This window comes from Gymnoscopelus braueri (genome assembly GCF_963280865.1).
Source record: "Gymnoscopelus braueri genome assembly, chromosome: 3".
Lineage (NCBI taxonomy): Eukaryota > Metazoa > Chordata > Actinopteri > Myctophiformes > Myctophidae > Gymnoscopelus > Gymnoscopelus braueri.
The window spans coordinates 48,699,040-48,715,583 of NC_137612.1; the positions used below are offsets into that span (position 1 = coordinate 48,699,040).

The 16,544-nt window shown below is 38.4% G+C and overlaps 2 protein-coding genes across 2 annotated transcripts in view; one reads left to right on the forward strand and one right to left on the reverse strand.

Moving 5' to 3' along the window:
- The window catches only part of mtss1 (MTSS I-BAR domain containing 1), a 745,180-nt gene that overhangs the window by 136,159 nt on the left and 592,477 nt on the right, over window positions 1-16,544 (reverse strand). The window lies entirely within an intron of this gene.
- LOC308082006 (uncharacterized protein) overlaps window positions 1-16,544 on the forward strand; it is a gene marked incomplete at its 3' end in the record, with an annotated part of 45,367 nt that overhangs the window by 21,654 nt on the left and 7,169 nt on the right. The window contains exon 5 of the mRNA XM_080423616.1: window positions 12,709-12,801. Within this exon, the coding sequence (XP_080279742.1) occupies window positions 12,709-12,801 (93 nt within the window). The remainder of the gene's footprint in view (window positions 1-12,708; window positions 12,802-16,544) is intronic.

The following is a 16,544-nucleotide window of genomic DNA, read 5'->3' on the forward strand; positions in this document are numbered from 1 at the left end:
TCGGACAGTGCCCACTGTGAACCTGGAGACCCCCTACAGACTGTGGAACACATCATGACCAGCTGCCCGAAACACCGCCCACCACATGGCGACCTAGGCCTGATGAACCTGGATGACGAGACGCTGGACTGGCTTGCTGCAACGGAGCTGAGGATCTGATGACATACGCAAGAAGAAGAAGAAGATTGATGTGTTAGACTTTAATTAATTAGTTATAGGAAATATTAGTAGGGTGGGCACGGTGGCACAGTCGGTAGTGCTGTCGCCTCACAGCTAGAAGGTCCTGGGTTCGATTCCCGCAGGGGACGCTGGGGGTGTGTTCTCTCCTCCGCGTCATCAGTGCCCATACCCTAGGTGGGGTTGGCGAAAGGGCCTTTCTGTGTGGAGTTTGCATGTTCTCCCCGTGTCTCCTAGGGTAGGTACCCTCACAAAAACATGCAGGGGCACGATTTTTGTAACCCTATTTTTTACACCCAGTGCCAATTGTCTATGTAATCCTGGGCACTACCTTCCCTCTGCCAACCTAGGGAGGTCAGGGCCGAGCTCATGCCTCCTTCAATGCATGAGAGCCAACTGACCTTCTTATCACCTGACAGGGGAGAGTTTCCCTGGTTGGACGTAGCGCGTGGAAGGAACACGTTATTCCAACCAGTTCCCTTCCCCTCCATCAGGCGCCCCGGCTGGCCAGGGGGAGGCAGTATAGTGACCAGGATTACGGCATGTTTTTGTGAGGGTACCTACCCTAGGAGACACGGGGAGAACATGCAAACTCCACACAGAAAGGCCCTTTCGCCAACCCCACCTAGGGTATGGGCACTGATGACGCGGAGGAGAGAACACACCCCCAGCGCCCACAGCGTCCCCTGCGGGAATCGAACCCAGGACCTTCTAGCTGTGAGGCGACAGCACTACCGACTGTGCCACCGTGCCCCCCAAGTAGTAGTAATACTAGTAATACTAATACTAAAATATATCAAAGTAACAAAAACAAGTGTTAAAATAAATTGGGAATCCTGTGGTGTGGAATGAAATAGTCAGGACTAGAGACAACTTACAAAGCATGTCTTGAAGAACTCTGTGTCATCATCCCCAAGGATCGTAGGAAGGCCAAGGAGGACTGCAGTTCGCCTCCCAGTAGTGTCTGTACTCTGAAAAATAAACACACAAGACTGCTAAGTGGTCAAGGACTAGACACAAGTGACGTAAGACAATGGCCTTTCTTTCCTTGGTACCCCGCCATTCCTCTCAGGTGCAGAACGCAGCCACTTCTGCAGTGCATTCCTGTATAGCAATTCGGTCAAATTGACGAGCAGCCGCTGGGGAAAAAAGTAAAAAAAAAACGTTATAAAGATAAATAAGAAAGCTGGCAGGTGGCCTTAGGAGCACTTCACCCATTTTCAACCCCATAGTCATATAATTGATCCACACTAATGCTCGTAAAACATGCCACCATTCATGTCTACTCTGTTCAGAGGAGGGCAGTGGACAGCTCAGAAACCTGCCTACCAGTGACATGACAGGTCATAATTTTCAATGTCCATTAGCTTGAAATGATGTCACTGGTAGGCAGGTTTCTGAACTGTCCACAGGCAAAGACCACCTCTGAGACAGAAATGGTGCCATCTTATTGTGAGCATTATATATCACTTATATGAAGTTAAGGTTGGAAATGGGTGAAGTGCTTCTTTAAGAGTGGATGCATTTTGCATCAGGCTCATTCCATGGTGAGGAAAATGCATCTGTTCTTATTTACTTGAGATAAAAGTTAAAATACTTAATTAAATTAAATATCCATCATAAAAATTGCCAAATCCACTGTAGTAAACCTAGTATTTTGAGGTGCAGATTGACTCACCAAACATGCAGTCCTGCATCAGCGTGTCCTTGAAGGCCCTCTTCTTATTCCTTGTTTTCTCTGATGGCACAGTGTGGTAGGGGCTGGAGTTATACATTGGCATTCCTAGAGAAAGACAGACAGAACAAAATAAGGCAAATAAGCACCATCAAAGTAGTTATCAATGAGCACCATATACACTAGCAAGTGTACCTAGTGCATGTCTGGTGGTAAAAAAAAAAAGTGATTTGAGAATGTGTTAGTTAACTCACCTTTATAGCCTTGGGGGTGATGATTGCCAGCGAAGTCTAAAAAGAGGACAATTAAAATATTTAAAAAAGCTTGTATGCAATTTATCAAGACTGTATGTTTTAATGTTTAGAGTAGCAGGAGCTATAAGTTCAAATATGTCAGTCTTTAATAAGTTACAGTATGTCATGGCACAATAGCCAAGGCACAGCAACTGTTTAGTAATGGCTAATAAAATAATCACAAATGTATAAAAAGGCTCTTGTTGACACAGGAACAACAGACATACCATTCCTTACTTGTCCAGTGTGGTTCCCTCCTGAAATGGATTAAAATAGCCCTAATTAGTCACTGTAAAATACAAGTTCTCATATAATATCGTGCCAACATTAACAGATCCTTGCAAAATAGTGAGACACTGAATTCATATATGCACTCAACTTTACATTACCACCCATTTAACTAACATTTCCAGTCAGTGTATGGTCTCCAAGAGTGGCTGAGAGAATCATCTAGCCTATTAGTCTACTTACCATGATTGCAGGGGTCCATTGACTCCAACTCTGCCAAGAAGCTTCCACCAAAGCCTAAAATGAGAGAACACAAAACATGAACTATGAATTCTATCTAAAGCACATTTACAATCTGTCCACCCTGAGGTAGTAGTGTGAAGTGGTTCACTTACCATTATTAGGCTGGTTATCCTCCGAGCAGCTTCCTCCAGAGGCTAAAAGAAGGGAACACAAGACATGAATAGTGGACGCTGTAACCTTTGAACACATAACCTGAACTAAATGCTTGTAAAGCTTTCATGCAATTACATTTGGTTTTGCCATGTTAGTAATTAATGACATACCACTGCTTGCATTTGGTGTTGGTACAGAAGGGTACTGGCTGGATTCTGGCAGCACTGTATTAATAAATAAGTGGAATTATACATGGCAATACTTAAAGTAGGTGTAGCAGTTAGTGTCATAACTGACAGTGTCACCACTGTACCTGGAAAATTAGGTGGCTTGAAAAAAAAATCGCTTCACACTGCTGTTTTCTGGCTCATCTGACTTAGGCCAATTCTAAAAACAGCTCCTAAAACCTAACCTAAGTTTTCTGAAAACGTTCAAATTTTTACTAATTTTTTTTTATAAAACATCATGTTGCCATACATATAGCAACAACTAATGAGACACAGAGGTGGCTCCCGGATTGAATGGTATAACAACGTATAGGTTACAACAGGTCTAAATAGAAAAGAGGTGGTGCCCGTGCTGCTATAATTATTATACTTGGCCAGGCCTTGTGTATTGCAGTGAATCCTCTCCAGTCCTCTTGTAGCACAACCCTGAAAATTTAGAGGGAAACAAATAATTCAATAAATATATGCACAAAACAATATATATATATATATAAGCCAAATTATTAATTTATCAGGTCCTTCCAAAATATTTTACACACACGTATATATAATATATACACACACACACACACACACACACACACACACATGTATGTATGTATGTATATATATATATATATATATAAATTATTATAAAACTTACATTAACCACTTTAGCCCTATTTTATACATTTGAAAATAGCAGATCTACAAGCTCACCACATGTTGCATCGTGACGCGTTGTGAGCTTGTAGATCTGCTATTTTCAAACATTTTACTTTTGGTACTTTAAGTATATTTTGATGCCAATACTTTTGTACTTTAACTCGAGTAACATTTTGAACACAAGGCCTTTTACTTTTAACAGAGTATTTTTATATTATGGTATTGCTACTTTTACTTAAGTAAAATATCTGATTACTTCTTCCACCACAGCTGTTTCTCCACATTTATCCCCAGGCTAAATTGCTTTAGTGTAGTAAAAGCTTAACTGTGCCTTCATTAAAATGGCAAAAATATTACCCGAAGTATTAAGCCTTTTCCATGAGCTAACCTGGTTTCTATTATGCTCTAGATCCCGCCTCCTATATCCGGTAAATTTTCACATACACACATGCAACCACGGATGTAGTTTCCGTATCCGGTCTAGACCGGAAGTGCTTCCGGCAAAGTGAATTGGTACCCGTTGGTTTAAGACTAGTAGCTAGTGAGTTAGCACCATACATTCTGCCTTGTTAGTTCACCACTATTAAATGAACGAACTGCTTCACAGTAGTGCTGGTTACAACAATGATTATACAACTGTTAAAAACGCTAATAATCTGTTATTGTATACACACAGATAAACAAATTAAAGTACATTTTAATCACGAAACATGCTAACAAAACGGCGGGCTAACGTTAGCTAGCATGCTAGCTGCTTTAATAACATGCATTGCTATTTACTAACACAAGCTACAAACCCTGGACAGCATAAAGATAACATTTAGTCAAACGATGAGAGTCGGGTGACGGTATCTGAACGGGATAATACATTCTATTTACCTTACCAGTCAACTATTATTAGCTAGCATGCTAGCTAACAAGCTCAGGTCTGCACTGTAGTTGCCACGGTAATAATTCACAAGTTAACATTTAGTCAAACGATGACAGCCAGATGATGGTATATGAATTGCATAATACATTATATTGTAAAGGACTTACCAGTTTGTCTTACTATAATAGTATTTGTGAATTGTCAACAAGCCTCAATTCGCGCCAATGTTTCCTTTGAAAAACTCAAGTCCCATGAGATTTAGCTGGTCTCGCGAGTTGTGACGACTACCCTCTCGCAGGGGAGGGGGTGCGAGGGGAGGGGGAGGGGGAGGAGGGGAGGGGAGGGGGAGGGGGGGTGTGCAATATCAGCACTACACGTTGAAACAATGTCAATTCATTGTTGGGCATTTCAACATTGAAAAACCATCATCTATACTAAATTGATTCAATGTAATTTTTTTAAATGTTGAAATCGTATCTGTATTTAAACATTGAATCAACATAGCTTTTTCAACCTCAACCAAAAATAACCAATCTGACCAAAATCCAACATTGAATTAATATCTTTTGCTATCTGGGAGGTGATGATTCAGTGGCCTCCACGTGTGGATATGCAGGGTTTGATGAGGACAGTGTTGTTATATTCATGAATGGATTTCCAGGTGATGATCTTGATTTGTAAATTAATTCTATCTTGGCCATATATGGACATTGCCAAATATCGGCTTAATATTGATGACATCATATGATATAGTCAGAATATGCTTTCTTGGTCAGATATAGAGTACGGTCCGCAATGTAATGTTAGATTTGTTACGGAATGGACCGAACTGACTGACAGGATCTGCAGGTTTTCATAAACTGTGACCTGCAGTTGTAATAATAAAAAATGAATAACTGATAAAAATAAGGAGACTTATATGTCCTGTATTATGAACATATAGAGCCTATATATGGATAAAGAAGCTATATAGGAGACCTATATGGCTTGTATTAACATATATGACCTATATGAGGGTATAAACAAGCTATATAGGAGACCTATATACCCTGTATATGCACATATATGCACCTGATTTTGACCTATATGTGAGATATATGCAGCCTATATGGAGCTTATACCAGGCATATATGTGGTATATATGCACATATATGCGCATATATGATCCTTATATGTAGCATATAGGTTACATATAGTTGCATATATGGAACATATAGATTCTTTCCATGTGGGGAAGCCCAGAGACGAAAACAGTAGATCTACAAGCTCAGTTGTGTGCCTTTATTTTGAGTGAAATCTTGCCTGTTGTGTTTTCCTTAGCGTATATAGATTTTTTGCCGGTTTTAAGTTTAAACCAGAGAACCTAATTCATTGTTTGGTTTTTATTTTATACTAATTTCCAGAACACAATGGATTGATTGATCATTAAAATAAACATTCTCCAAACATGCACGGCCCACCCATCTGATCACTTAACACGGCGGTTGAACGGCTGCCGTGTTAAGTGGTCAGATGGGGGGGCCGTGAACGCTTTGGAGCACGCTTTGTCAAGTGGGCCCTGATCCAAAGGTTGTGACGGCGTCGTAATGCCTGACTTACGCTCAGGGGTGAAAGTGGCTTGAAGTTCTTGCCGGAACTATACCCCGACCTCCAGCTCCTCATATCTTTTTTCCTCATTCATGCATCCCTGAGCATCAATGTATTAATACCTGGTATGGTGTAGAAATTTCAAGCACACGATATCATTGTGTGTAGAGTACCACAGAATAATGTCTTAATGTTGTTGACACAAAACTTCAATATCAAAGATTTAACTCAACAGTTACTTGTATAACAAAATAAAATCAAATGGTACCACAGATTGTTAATCTTAAAGGACGACTTCACCCATTTCTTATCTTCATATAATAGGTCCTGTAATAGAAATATTAATAATAATAATATTCCATTCAGGTGAAGTTGTAGATCATTTATTCGGAAGATTTCAGCAGAGCAAACAGCATACAGATCATGAGAAGCACGCCTCCAGGCCTGCTCCAGCAGCCCCTCCTGCAGCCCCTCGGGGCACAAGCCTCTTGAACACCTATCTTACACAGTTCTTATAGTAGACCATTTACCAAAGATGCTATTCTAAATGGTCATATAAGGTACACAAATACAACTAGCAATGACCATGTATAGTATCACAGGACAAATATATGCTGTCACAGAATAGCATGGAGGATGCAGATCAGCTGTTAGATTGACAGCTGTAGCTGAGTTAGATTTAGCACATTCATGTGTAGAGTGGTTGACCCCTGCTGTGAGTTTAAACCTCCTTGGTTCAGATACAGTTAGATAGTACAGAAATTAAAGAAGAACAGGTTGGCATTCTCAAATATCCATTACAGTCCTCACTAATGCTCATTTTTCTACTCAGTCTGTGTCTCAGAGGAGGGCTGTGGACAGTTCAGAAACCTGTCTACCAGTGACATCATCGTTAGCCAGGATTTTTTTTTCCAACAAGATTTCACATTTTTAATTTAGATGTATTAACACGTGAACAATGGCTTCTATTATTGCCTTGCAACTTTCCATGAATACAAAGCCTGCAGTTTCTATTAGCTTGGATTCCCCATCGATGATGTCACTGGTAGACGGGTTTCTGAACTGTCCACAGCCCTCCTCTGAGACACAGAGTGAATAGACAAAAATGGTACCATTTTATCATGAGCATTAGTGAGGACCAATTATATGAAGATGAAAAATGGGTGAAGTCGTCCTTTAACACAAAACTACAATATTAAACTACTTTTGCTCAAGAAACTGTCCCAGACCCACCTGGTCTGTTTGATCGACATGTCTGGCCCATGTACGTCAAACACAAGAAATACAACAAAGCATTCTGTTTGTTGTATTTTTCCCCCTCCCCTCCCTCGACCCTATAGATCTCCCTCTCTCCCTCCCTCTACTACTTTGTAATTTATTTTGCATAGTAAGAAGGCGTGACTTTTCGTTTCGTTTTTCACAGAGGCCTAACAAACTGATTTAGATTTAAATAGATAAAATCGGAGGAGGAAGAACAGATAAGGAAATATGTGATTTGTATTTTGGTTCTCCTTTTGTTTTGCTAAATGAAGCCAGGATTTTTTTTCTGCATGTGTATACATATATGTACAGATGACTAACGTTTTTTTTTAATTATTATTTAAATTATTATTATCATTATGTAGTTTTGATATAAGGCATAATAGACCTATTTAGTTTGGTGACATCAAATTACTGTAGGTCAAATAAACATTATGATAAAATCAGAATATGTACACGAACAGATGAAGAGGTTGTGATTGATATTTTGTTTTGCTTTGGGTCTATCAATGAAGCTGGTTGTTTATGCATGTATATATGAATATGCATATATATGTATAAACTCTGAGCGATTTAGTTTCTTTATTATTATTATTATCATTATGTTCATATATATATATATATATATATATATATATATATTTTTTTTTTTTTTTCTCTTTCTTTCTTTTTTTTGTTGTTGCCATTATTATGTTAGCTATTATTGTATCTGCATCATTCTTATTATTACCTGAGGATTACAAGTTTAAGGTAAAAGTAAAAAAATGACTTAATTATGAAAGGCCACGGGCACAGTAGATAGCTCCCACCTGTACAGAGGTACAGGTGTTTTCTTTTTCATGCGGGAAATATTAAAAGGGTTAAACGGATGGGGGTGGGTGGGGTACATGTTATGTGTTAAGTGTTATGTGTTTTGCTAGGCCCAACTGCAGTTTGCTAAAACTAACCACATCCAGAGTCCTGTCTCTCTTAAAATATGTAGCTTCTAGGAGAGACTTTGTTACATTTAAGAATTCCCTTTTTTCGGCCATTCCTTGTAAAGCGCCATCATGTTCACCATTCGATCCTGGCAGGATTGAAATGATTTAATGACGAATATCAAATTTGCAACATGGAATGTTCGAGGGATTAATCAGCAAGTGAAAAGAAATCGTGTTTTATCACATGCAAAAGAACATAAAATAGATATTTTGTTTTTGCAGGAGACACATCTTTCAATAACCGAGAGCATCAAATTCAAGCGCAAATGGGAAGGGATGTTTTTTTCCTCTACTTTCAATTCTAGATCCAGAGGGGTAACAATCTTAATGAAAAAAGTGGTAAACTTTCAATTAGTAGAAAGTGTGATTGACCCATGTGGTCGTTATGTTTTGGTTAAAGGCTTTCTCGATTATGTAGAAATTGTTCTCTTAAATTGTTACTGTCCTAATTATGACGACCCCAAATTTATAAATGATTTGACCTTGAAATTGTCTTCTTATCGAGAACCTTTTATTTGGGGTGGGGACTTTAACTGTATTTTTCATCAGTTTGATACAACATCCTGTCTCCAACGTGTCCAAAGTGCTAAGTGAGAATTTAAAAGATATAGGTTTATGCGAAATATGGAGAACATTATACCCTACCAGGGGAAAGAATATTCGTATTATTCCCAAGTACATGATTCATACTCAAGAATAATTTTTTTTATGATAAGTAACACTCTTATAAATTGCACATCAGAATGTAAGTATCTACCTAGAATTATATCTGACCATTCTCCCTTGCTGATTAATATTCAACTCAATACTGCAATAAAACCAACTAGAACATGGCGTATCAATATTACATTACTAACAGATACAAATTTTATAGAATTCATGAATAATCAAATAGATATTTTTATGGAAGCTAACCAGATACAGGACACTTGTCCCATATTAATCTGGGAAACTTTTAAGGCTTTTTGCCGGGGCTGTACCATTTCTTGCTCCTCCTCCTTAAAAAAGAAAATTAAAAAAGAAACGCTTGTCTTAGAAAAAGAAATTAAAGAATTGGAAATAAGACATAGTAATGATAAAAAATTAAGCCACCTTACAACAATTAAATCAAGCAAAATTAAAATGTTGTACTTTAGACACTACAGCAGCTGAAATATCTATTTTAAAAGCCAAACAGAACCATGTTGAACATGGGGAAAGTGCAGGCAAATTACTTGCATGGCAAATTAAAAAAGCAGAGGAGGAAAGAGCTATTTATAGTATAACCTGCCCCGATGGAAGAATTACAAGAGATCCTTTGATTATAAATGGAACATTTAGATCTTTCTATCAAGAACTCTACAGGTCTGAAAATAATGGTTCTGTGGAGGACATACAGTGCTTCCTGGATGGAATGGTTTCCCCTACTATATCCACAATAGAAAAGATAGAATTAGATAAAAATATTTCTCAGGCAGAGATTACAAAAGCAATTGATAAATAAAAAAATGGAAAATCTCCCGGAAGTGACGGTTTGCCCGTTGAGTTTTACAGATGCTTTCAGACAAAGATCTTGAATCCACTCTTGAATATGATAGGAACAGCGTTAAAAAAAAAACGAATTACCTGAGTCTCTTAAGCTAGCTATTATTACTCTTTAAAAAAAAAAAAGGATAAAGATCCACTCCTTTGTTCATCTATGAGACCTGTGTCATTACTAAATGTTGACTATAAGATAATCACTATGATGTTGGCTATACGTCTGAGGACAGTTATACAAAGTCTTATCCATCCGGATCTGACAGGTTTTATGAGAGGTAGATTTTCATCAGATAATATTCGAAGATTTTGTAACGTGATACCTCATACTCGTAAGGATAAATCCCCCATGGTGGTAGTATCGATAGACGCAGAAAAAGCGTATGATAGAGTAGAGTGGAGGTACTTAGTAGAGGTATTAAAATATTTTAATTTTGGCCCAGTTTTTATATCTTGGATTAAATTACTTTATCAGTCACCAAAGGCATCTGTAAAAACCAACAGTCAGATTTCTGAACCATTCAATCTAGGAAGAGGAACAAGACAAGGGTGTCCGATTTCGGGCTACCTATATGCACTCGCTGTCGAACCATTAGCAATTAAGATCAGGAATAGGTTTTGGAGCAGAATACCACGTCATGTCTTCATACGCAGATGATATCCTATTATATATATCGAAACCAGAACAATCATTACCAGCTTTATTAGAATTGTTAGAAAATTATGGAATAGTATCTGGCTTCAAAGTCAACTGGGAAAAGACGGAAATAATGCCCATTTCCAATTTTGATAGTAGTTCCCTACAAAACCGGTTTCAGTGGAAATGGACTCAGAACCATATAAAGTATTTGGGGGTAAAGATTATAGATAATTTGGAAGAATTGTTCAAGATAAATTATGTCCCAATACTTGAATCCATAGAGCAGACCTGAAACGATGGCAGACGCTTCCAATATCTATTTTAGGCCGTGTAAATGTTCTAAAAATGAACGTCTTACCTAGACTATTATATTTATTTCAAATGCTTCCTATAATGGTCCCAGAATATGTGTTTAAGAAAATCCAATCTTTATTTTCGTCTTTTATTTGGAGTGGTAAAGTTTCTAGAGTTCGTTTAAATGTATTGTACCTCCCTTTGGAGTTGGGTGGGCTCGGGGTTCCAAATATGAAATTGTATTATTGCACAACTAAAGTCATTAAAACAATGGTTTAGTGAACCATGTGCATGGGTCAGAATAGAAAATCATGATATGTCACCGCTGGATTTAAATTATGCTTTGTATTGTGGAATGAAAAATCTAAAGAAAATAACAAATAACCCGTGTATACTCCACTCTGTGAATATATGGGATTCTGTCCATACGTTTTTGCAGGGACTGTCTGTCCCTGCAGCCTCCCTTAAATAGGGAGTGGATCCTACCACCGGACACAGAACCAATTAGCAACAATTCCAAATACTTCCATAAATAATCCCAGAGCTTCCCCCGTGCCACAGTATAAAAGTAACCTAAACATTCCTAATGATGCGTTACAATTAAACAAATATAACTTGGGGTAAAGACTCAATGACGGTTTAAATAAACAATACTCATAAAGCATATGAAACACCCCTCCTCCACAGCCCTTGGCACCTTCCCAATCAAGGGGATTGCCACCAGCAGTGTAGGAGAGACAACCAGCAAACAATCAGTGAACATTTCATTATGAATACACAAGTTTAAAACTATTAGTCCTTGGATAACTTTCAATGCAGTCAGATGTGTGTATACTCATATTGATAACATTTAGAAGTTCTGTGTAGGAATCATACACAGCACCTTCAACACCTCATTTGATATGACCAACAATGTAATGCAATAACATCTCTATGTTTTTTGTTACCATTGCTGCTATTCTTGATGATTTGTTTTGTTTTTATATTGTATAGTATTACAGCTGCAATGTTGAGGAACAGAAACTTTTTTTTTTTTATCCCACGATTTTGTAACCCTATTTTTTACACCCAGTGGCAATTGTCTATGTAATCCTGGGCACTACCTTCCCTCTGCCAACCTAGGGAGGCCAGGGCCGAGCTCATGCCTCCTTCAATGCATGAGAGCCAACTGACCTTCTTGTCACCTGACAGGGGAGAGTTTCCCTGGATGGACGTAGCGCGTGGAAGGAACACGTTATTCCAACCAGTTCCCTTCCCCTCCATCAGGCGCCCCGGCTGGCCAGGGGGAGGCAGTATAGTGACCAGGATTACTGCATGTTTTTGTGAGGGTACCTACCCTAGGAGACACGGGGAGAACATGCAAACTCCACACAGAAAGGCCCTTTCGCCAACCCCACCTAGGGTATGGGCACTGATGACGCGGAGGAGAGAACACGCCCCCAGCGCCCACAGCGTCCCCTGCGGGAATCGAACCCAGGACCTTCTAGCTGTGAGGCGACAGCGCTACCGACTGCGCCACCGTGCCCCCAAGGAAGGAACAGAAACTCTTGATAGTTTTATTTGTGTTCTATTAATGTTTATTGTTTGGTTTAATAAAGGTTTCACCACTACAGGTCCTCTGTGTGCTTTATCATTACAGAAATGTTATCAAAATATGTGTTGTACCCCATAACTATTGTGAACAATACAGTCATTTTACAGCATTTATACCTTATACGTAAGCTATTACTACTATTATGTGTGAAAATGCATGTCATATTAAAGTCCTTATTATAAAATTCATTATTAATGTCACATTGAAGTCGTTATTAAAGTCCTTATTCATGTCACATCAAAGTCCTTATTATTAAAGTTCTTATTCATGTCACATCAATACATCATTATCAATACATCATTCATTGTATTCCTTCATTCCAGACCATTGTGTGGACCCCAGTCTGCAGGTGAAGATCAGTTCTCCAGCCAGGACTGTTTCTATTAAACAGGAACCTGAAGACCACCTGGATCTCAGTAAGTTCCAAGCACTCTATCTTTATTTTATTTTATTATATTTATTTTATTGAAGAAAGTGGGCCGGTACTGAAGGTACCGGCTCACTTCCTCCAATAAAATCATCGCTTATCGATATGAATTGATACCCGATTCATATAGGTTATCGATTTTAGCATTAACAATGTGACTACATCGATGCATGGACCCCTGCATCGAACAAAATGTACGATGAATCGGACGATGGTTCGGTTGTAAAAGTATTAATGGGTTCACTGAAGCTTTGCAGTTAATTCTACTTCAGTATTAACTAACCTGCTGCAGAAGACTCACTGAAGTTAATACTTTCAAAATAATAGGCACTGCCTCTCATTCAGATCGTCTCGCATCTTCTATGTGAGTGCTGCAATGTAAACAAACAACGGACACACTATTTACAGCACAGAGCGCAGTCAGCACACCATCAAATTTAAATTTTGGAAGATGTGGGGGAAGAGTAATCTGTTGATACTTTTTCCAGCCACAACTCTGCACTGGCACTGCAGTAGAGGTACAGGATTCAAACCTTTTTATAGTCTCTTTTATAGAGTAATAAAGTACTTATAGAGTAATTGTTTCCTAGACTTCCTGCACGTCCCTGTGTGTAAAGAGGGGGTTTCACCTGAAGATGAGCGAAGCCACAGTCTTGTCCAGGAGGAACCACAACCTCCACAGATTAAAGAGGAACAAGAGGAGCTACTTCAAAGACCAGAAGAGGCTGGTGGGTCAATGTTGATATTACTAGCAATGAAAAGTGAAGAAGATGATGAAAACAGAGAGACAGAGCCTGTAGCCAGCACCTCAACTGAATACATGAAAACACAAGCTCATGTAGAGGACTGTGAAACATCCCAACCAACTAGTGATGACCAGCTCCTCTCTTCACACTGTTCTGAATCTGACACTACTGAAGACAGTGATGAGTGGGAGGAGACTAAGGCAGATCACTCAGCTTTAAACACACTGAAATCACACTATGTTTTTGATCAAAATGGAAATCTGAAGAGACACACAATGATTCACACAGGTGAAAAGCCCTTTTCTTGTACAGTTGGTGGTAAAAGCTTTGCTGATAAAAGTACTCTAAAAGCACACATGAGGACTCATACAGCCGAAAAGACCCTTGCTTGTACAGTTTGTCGTAAAAGCTTTGCTGATAAAAGTACTCTAAAAGTACACATGAGGACTCATACAGATGAAAAGCCCGTTTCTTGTACAGTTTGTGGTAAAGGCTGTCTTCACAAGGGTCATCTTAAAGCACACATGTCTCATACAGGCGAAAAGCCCTTTTCTTGTACAGTTTGTGGTAAAGGCTGGCCTTTCAAGGCTAATCTTAAAGCACACATGATGTCTCATACAGGCGAAAAGCCCTTTTCTTGTATAGTTTGTGGTAAAGGCTATAAGTACAAGGGTCATCTTAAAACACACATGAGGACTCATACAGGCGAAAAGCCATTTTCTTGTACAGTTTGTGGTAAAAGATTTGCTGATAAAAGTTCTCTAAAACCACACATGAGGACTCATACAGACGAAAAGCCATTTTCTTGTACAGTTTGTGGTAAAGGCTTTCTTCAGAAGGGTAATCTTAAAACACACATGAGGTCTCATACAGGCGAAAAGCCATTTTCTTGTACAGTTTGTGGTAAAAGCTTTGCTGATAAAAGTTCTCTAAAAAAACACATGAGGACTCATACGGGCAAAAAGCCCTTTAATGGAAGTTAGTCACACAGACAAAAACAGTATATGACCATTCAGTCTAATCCTGTATAAAGCAGAGGAATCACATAATCTGACAATATCAACATGACTGTGTTTAGCTTATTGTTTATCTTGTGTATGGATTTTATTTTCTATTCAACGCATTTCAAATGCTTTTTTGTTATCTTGTATTATTCCCCCCAGCTCATACGTTATTATTGGTAGAACAATATGAGCACCAGTGTCTGTTCACAGTTATCAGGATAAAAAGTCATGTTCATTATTATATTCATGAATATGTAATTTAATAATTATTATGTCCATTGATATGAATACAATAATGGTGCAGTAACATGCTGATAAGCTGCTGGGTTTGTGTAGCAGTTCACTTTGTGTTGATGACATGTGTTTTGTTTGGATTGTTAAATTATCATAGTGCATTCTTGGTAGATGTCAGAGTCAGTTGATTTAGTTAGTGTGATTACTTATTTACATTCAACAGGGTTTTGTGTGTTTATTGAGGTGTTTTTCTGAACTCAAATAAACCCTTTTATACCTGAGAAAATAAATATTGATAATGTTTTTGTTTATTTTCCAGTCTGCATACATTATTATTATTATTATTATTATTATTATTATTATTATTATTATTATTATTACCCTAGTTGTGTTGTTATTATGCAATAATAATGTTGAATAGTGACTAGCCGTGTTTGTGTCTGTTTCAAACTAGCACACCTACTGAAAGTAATGGTCCAGTCAGCGCCGAGAGTCCTGGCCGATCTCAACCAGCTTAAACATTGTCTGAGGTGCTCTCATAGACTTCAATGTTAAGGGAATAACTTTAAGGGAATTGGGAATTTTTGTTGCAATCCTAAATCAATAATTTGATGACCAAAGAGGAGACTCAAATAGTGTCCTACTGAGTCTCTTATTGACTGATGACCTGGTAGGAGACTGAGTCTTAAATTCCTAAGCCAAATTATTGGCTTAGGAATGCGACAAAAACAAATTCAAGGCTTCATGGCGTGTCTAATTGATAGAAATAAGTATTCTTTGGGGTGAACTACTCCTTTAAGGGTTTAATGCATGTTTTGTACGTAGAAGTTAAGTAATGTGTATCTAAAGCTTTAAAATAATTGTAGTGGAGTAAAGCATACAATATATTTCTCTGAGATGTAGCGGAGTACATTTTTAACAATGTAAAGTAAAAGTACTTCACAATAGTACTTAAGGACAGTAATTGAGTAAATGTACTTAGTCACTTTCCACCACTGCATAAAAGCAGCCTATTCCTGGGAAATGGCAGGAGATGTTTCACCTATCAACACGCACGCACGCACGCACGCACGCACGCACGCACGCACGCACGCACGCACGCACGCACGCACGCACGCACACACACACACACACACACACACACACACACACACACACACACACACACACACACACACACACACACACACACACACACGAGGTGTGAGTTAAAATAGTTTGTTTGGAAAATGCTGACATTTTGTATTAATAATTTGATGAATTACTAATAATCTATATCTGCATAATTACTAGTACTAAAACTGTCAAATAAATGTAAGAGGGTAAAAAGTACAGTATTTGGCCTATGAAGCCCAGAGACGAAAACAGTAGATCTACAAGCTCAGTTGTGTGCCTTTATTTTGAGTGAAATCTTGCCAGTTGTGTTTTCCTTAGTGTATATAGATTTTTTGCCGGTTTTAAGTTTAAACCAGAGAATCTAATTCATTGTTTTGTTTTTAATTTATACTAATTTCCAGATTGATCATTAAAATAAACATTCTCCAAACATGCAACGCTTTGGAGAACGCTTTGTCAAGTGGGCCCTGATCCAGAAAAGGTTGTGACGGCGTCGTAATGCCTGACTTACGCTCAGGGGTGAAAGTGGCTTGAAGTTCTTCTTGCCGGAACTATACCCCGACCTCCATCTCCTCATATCTTTTTTCCTCATTCATGCATCCCTGAGCATCAATTTATTAATGCCTGGTATG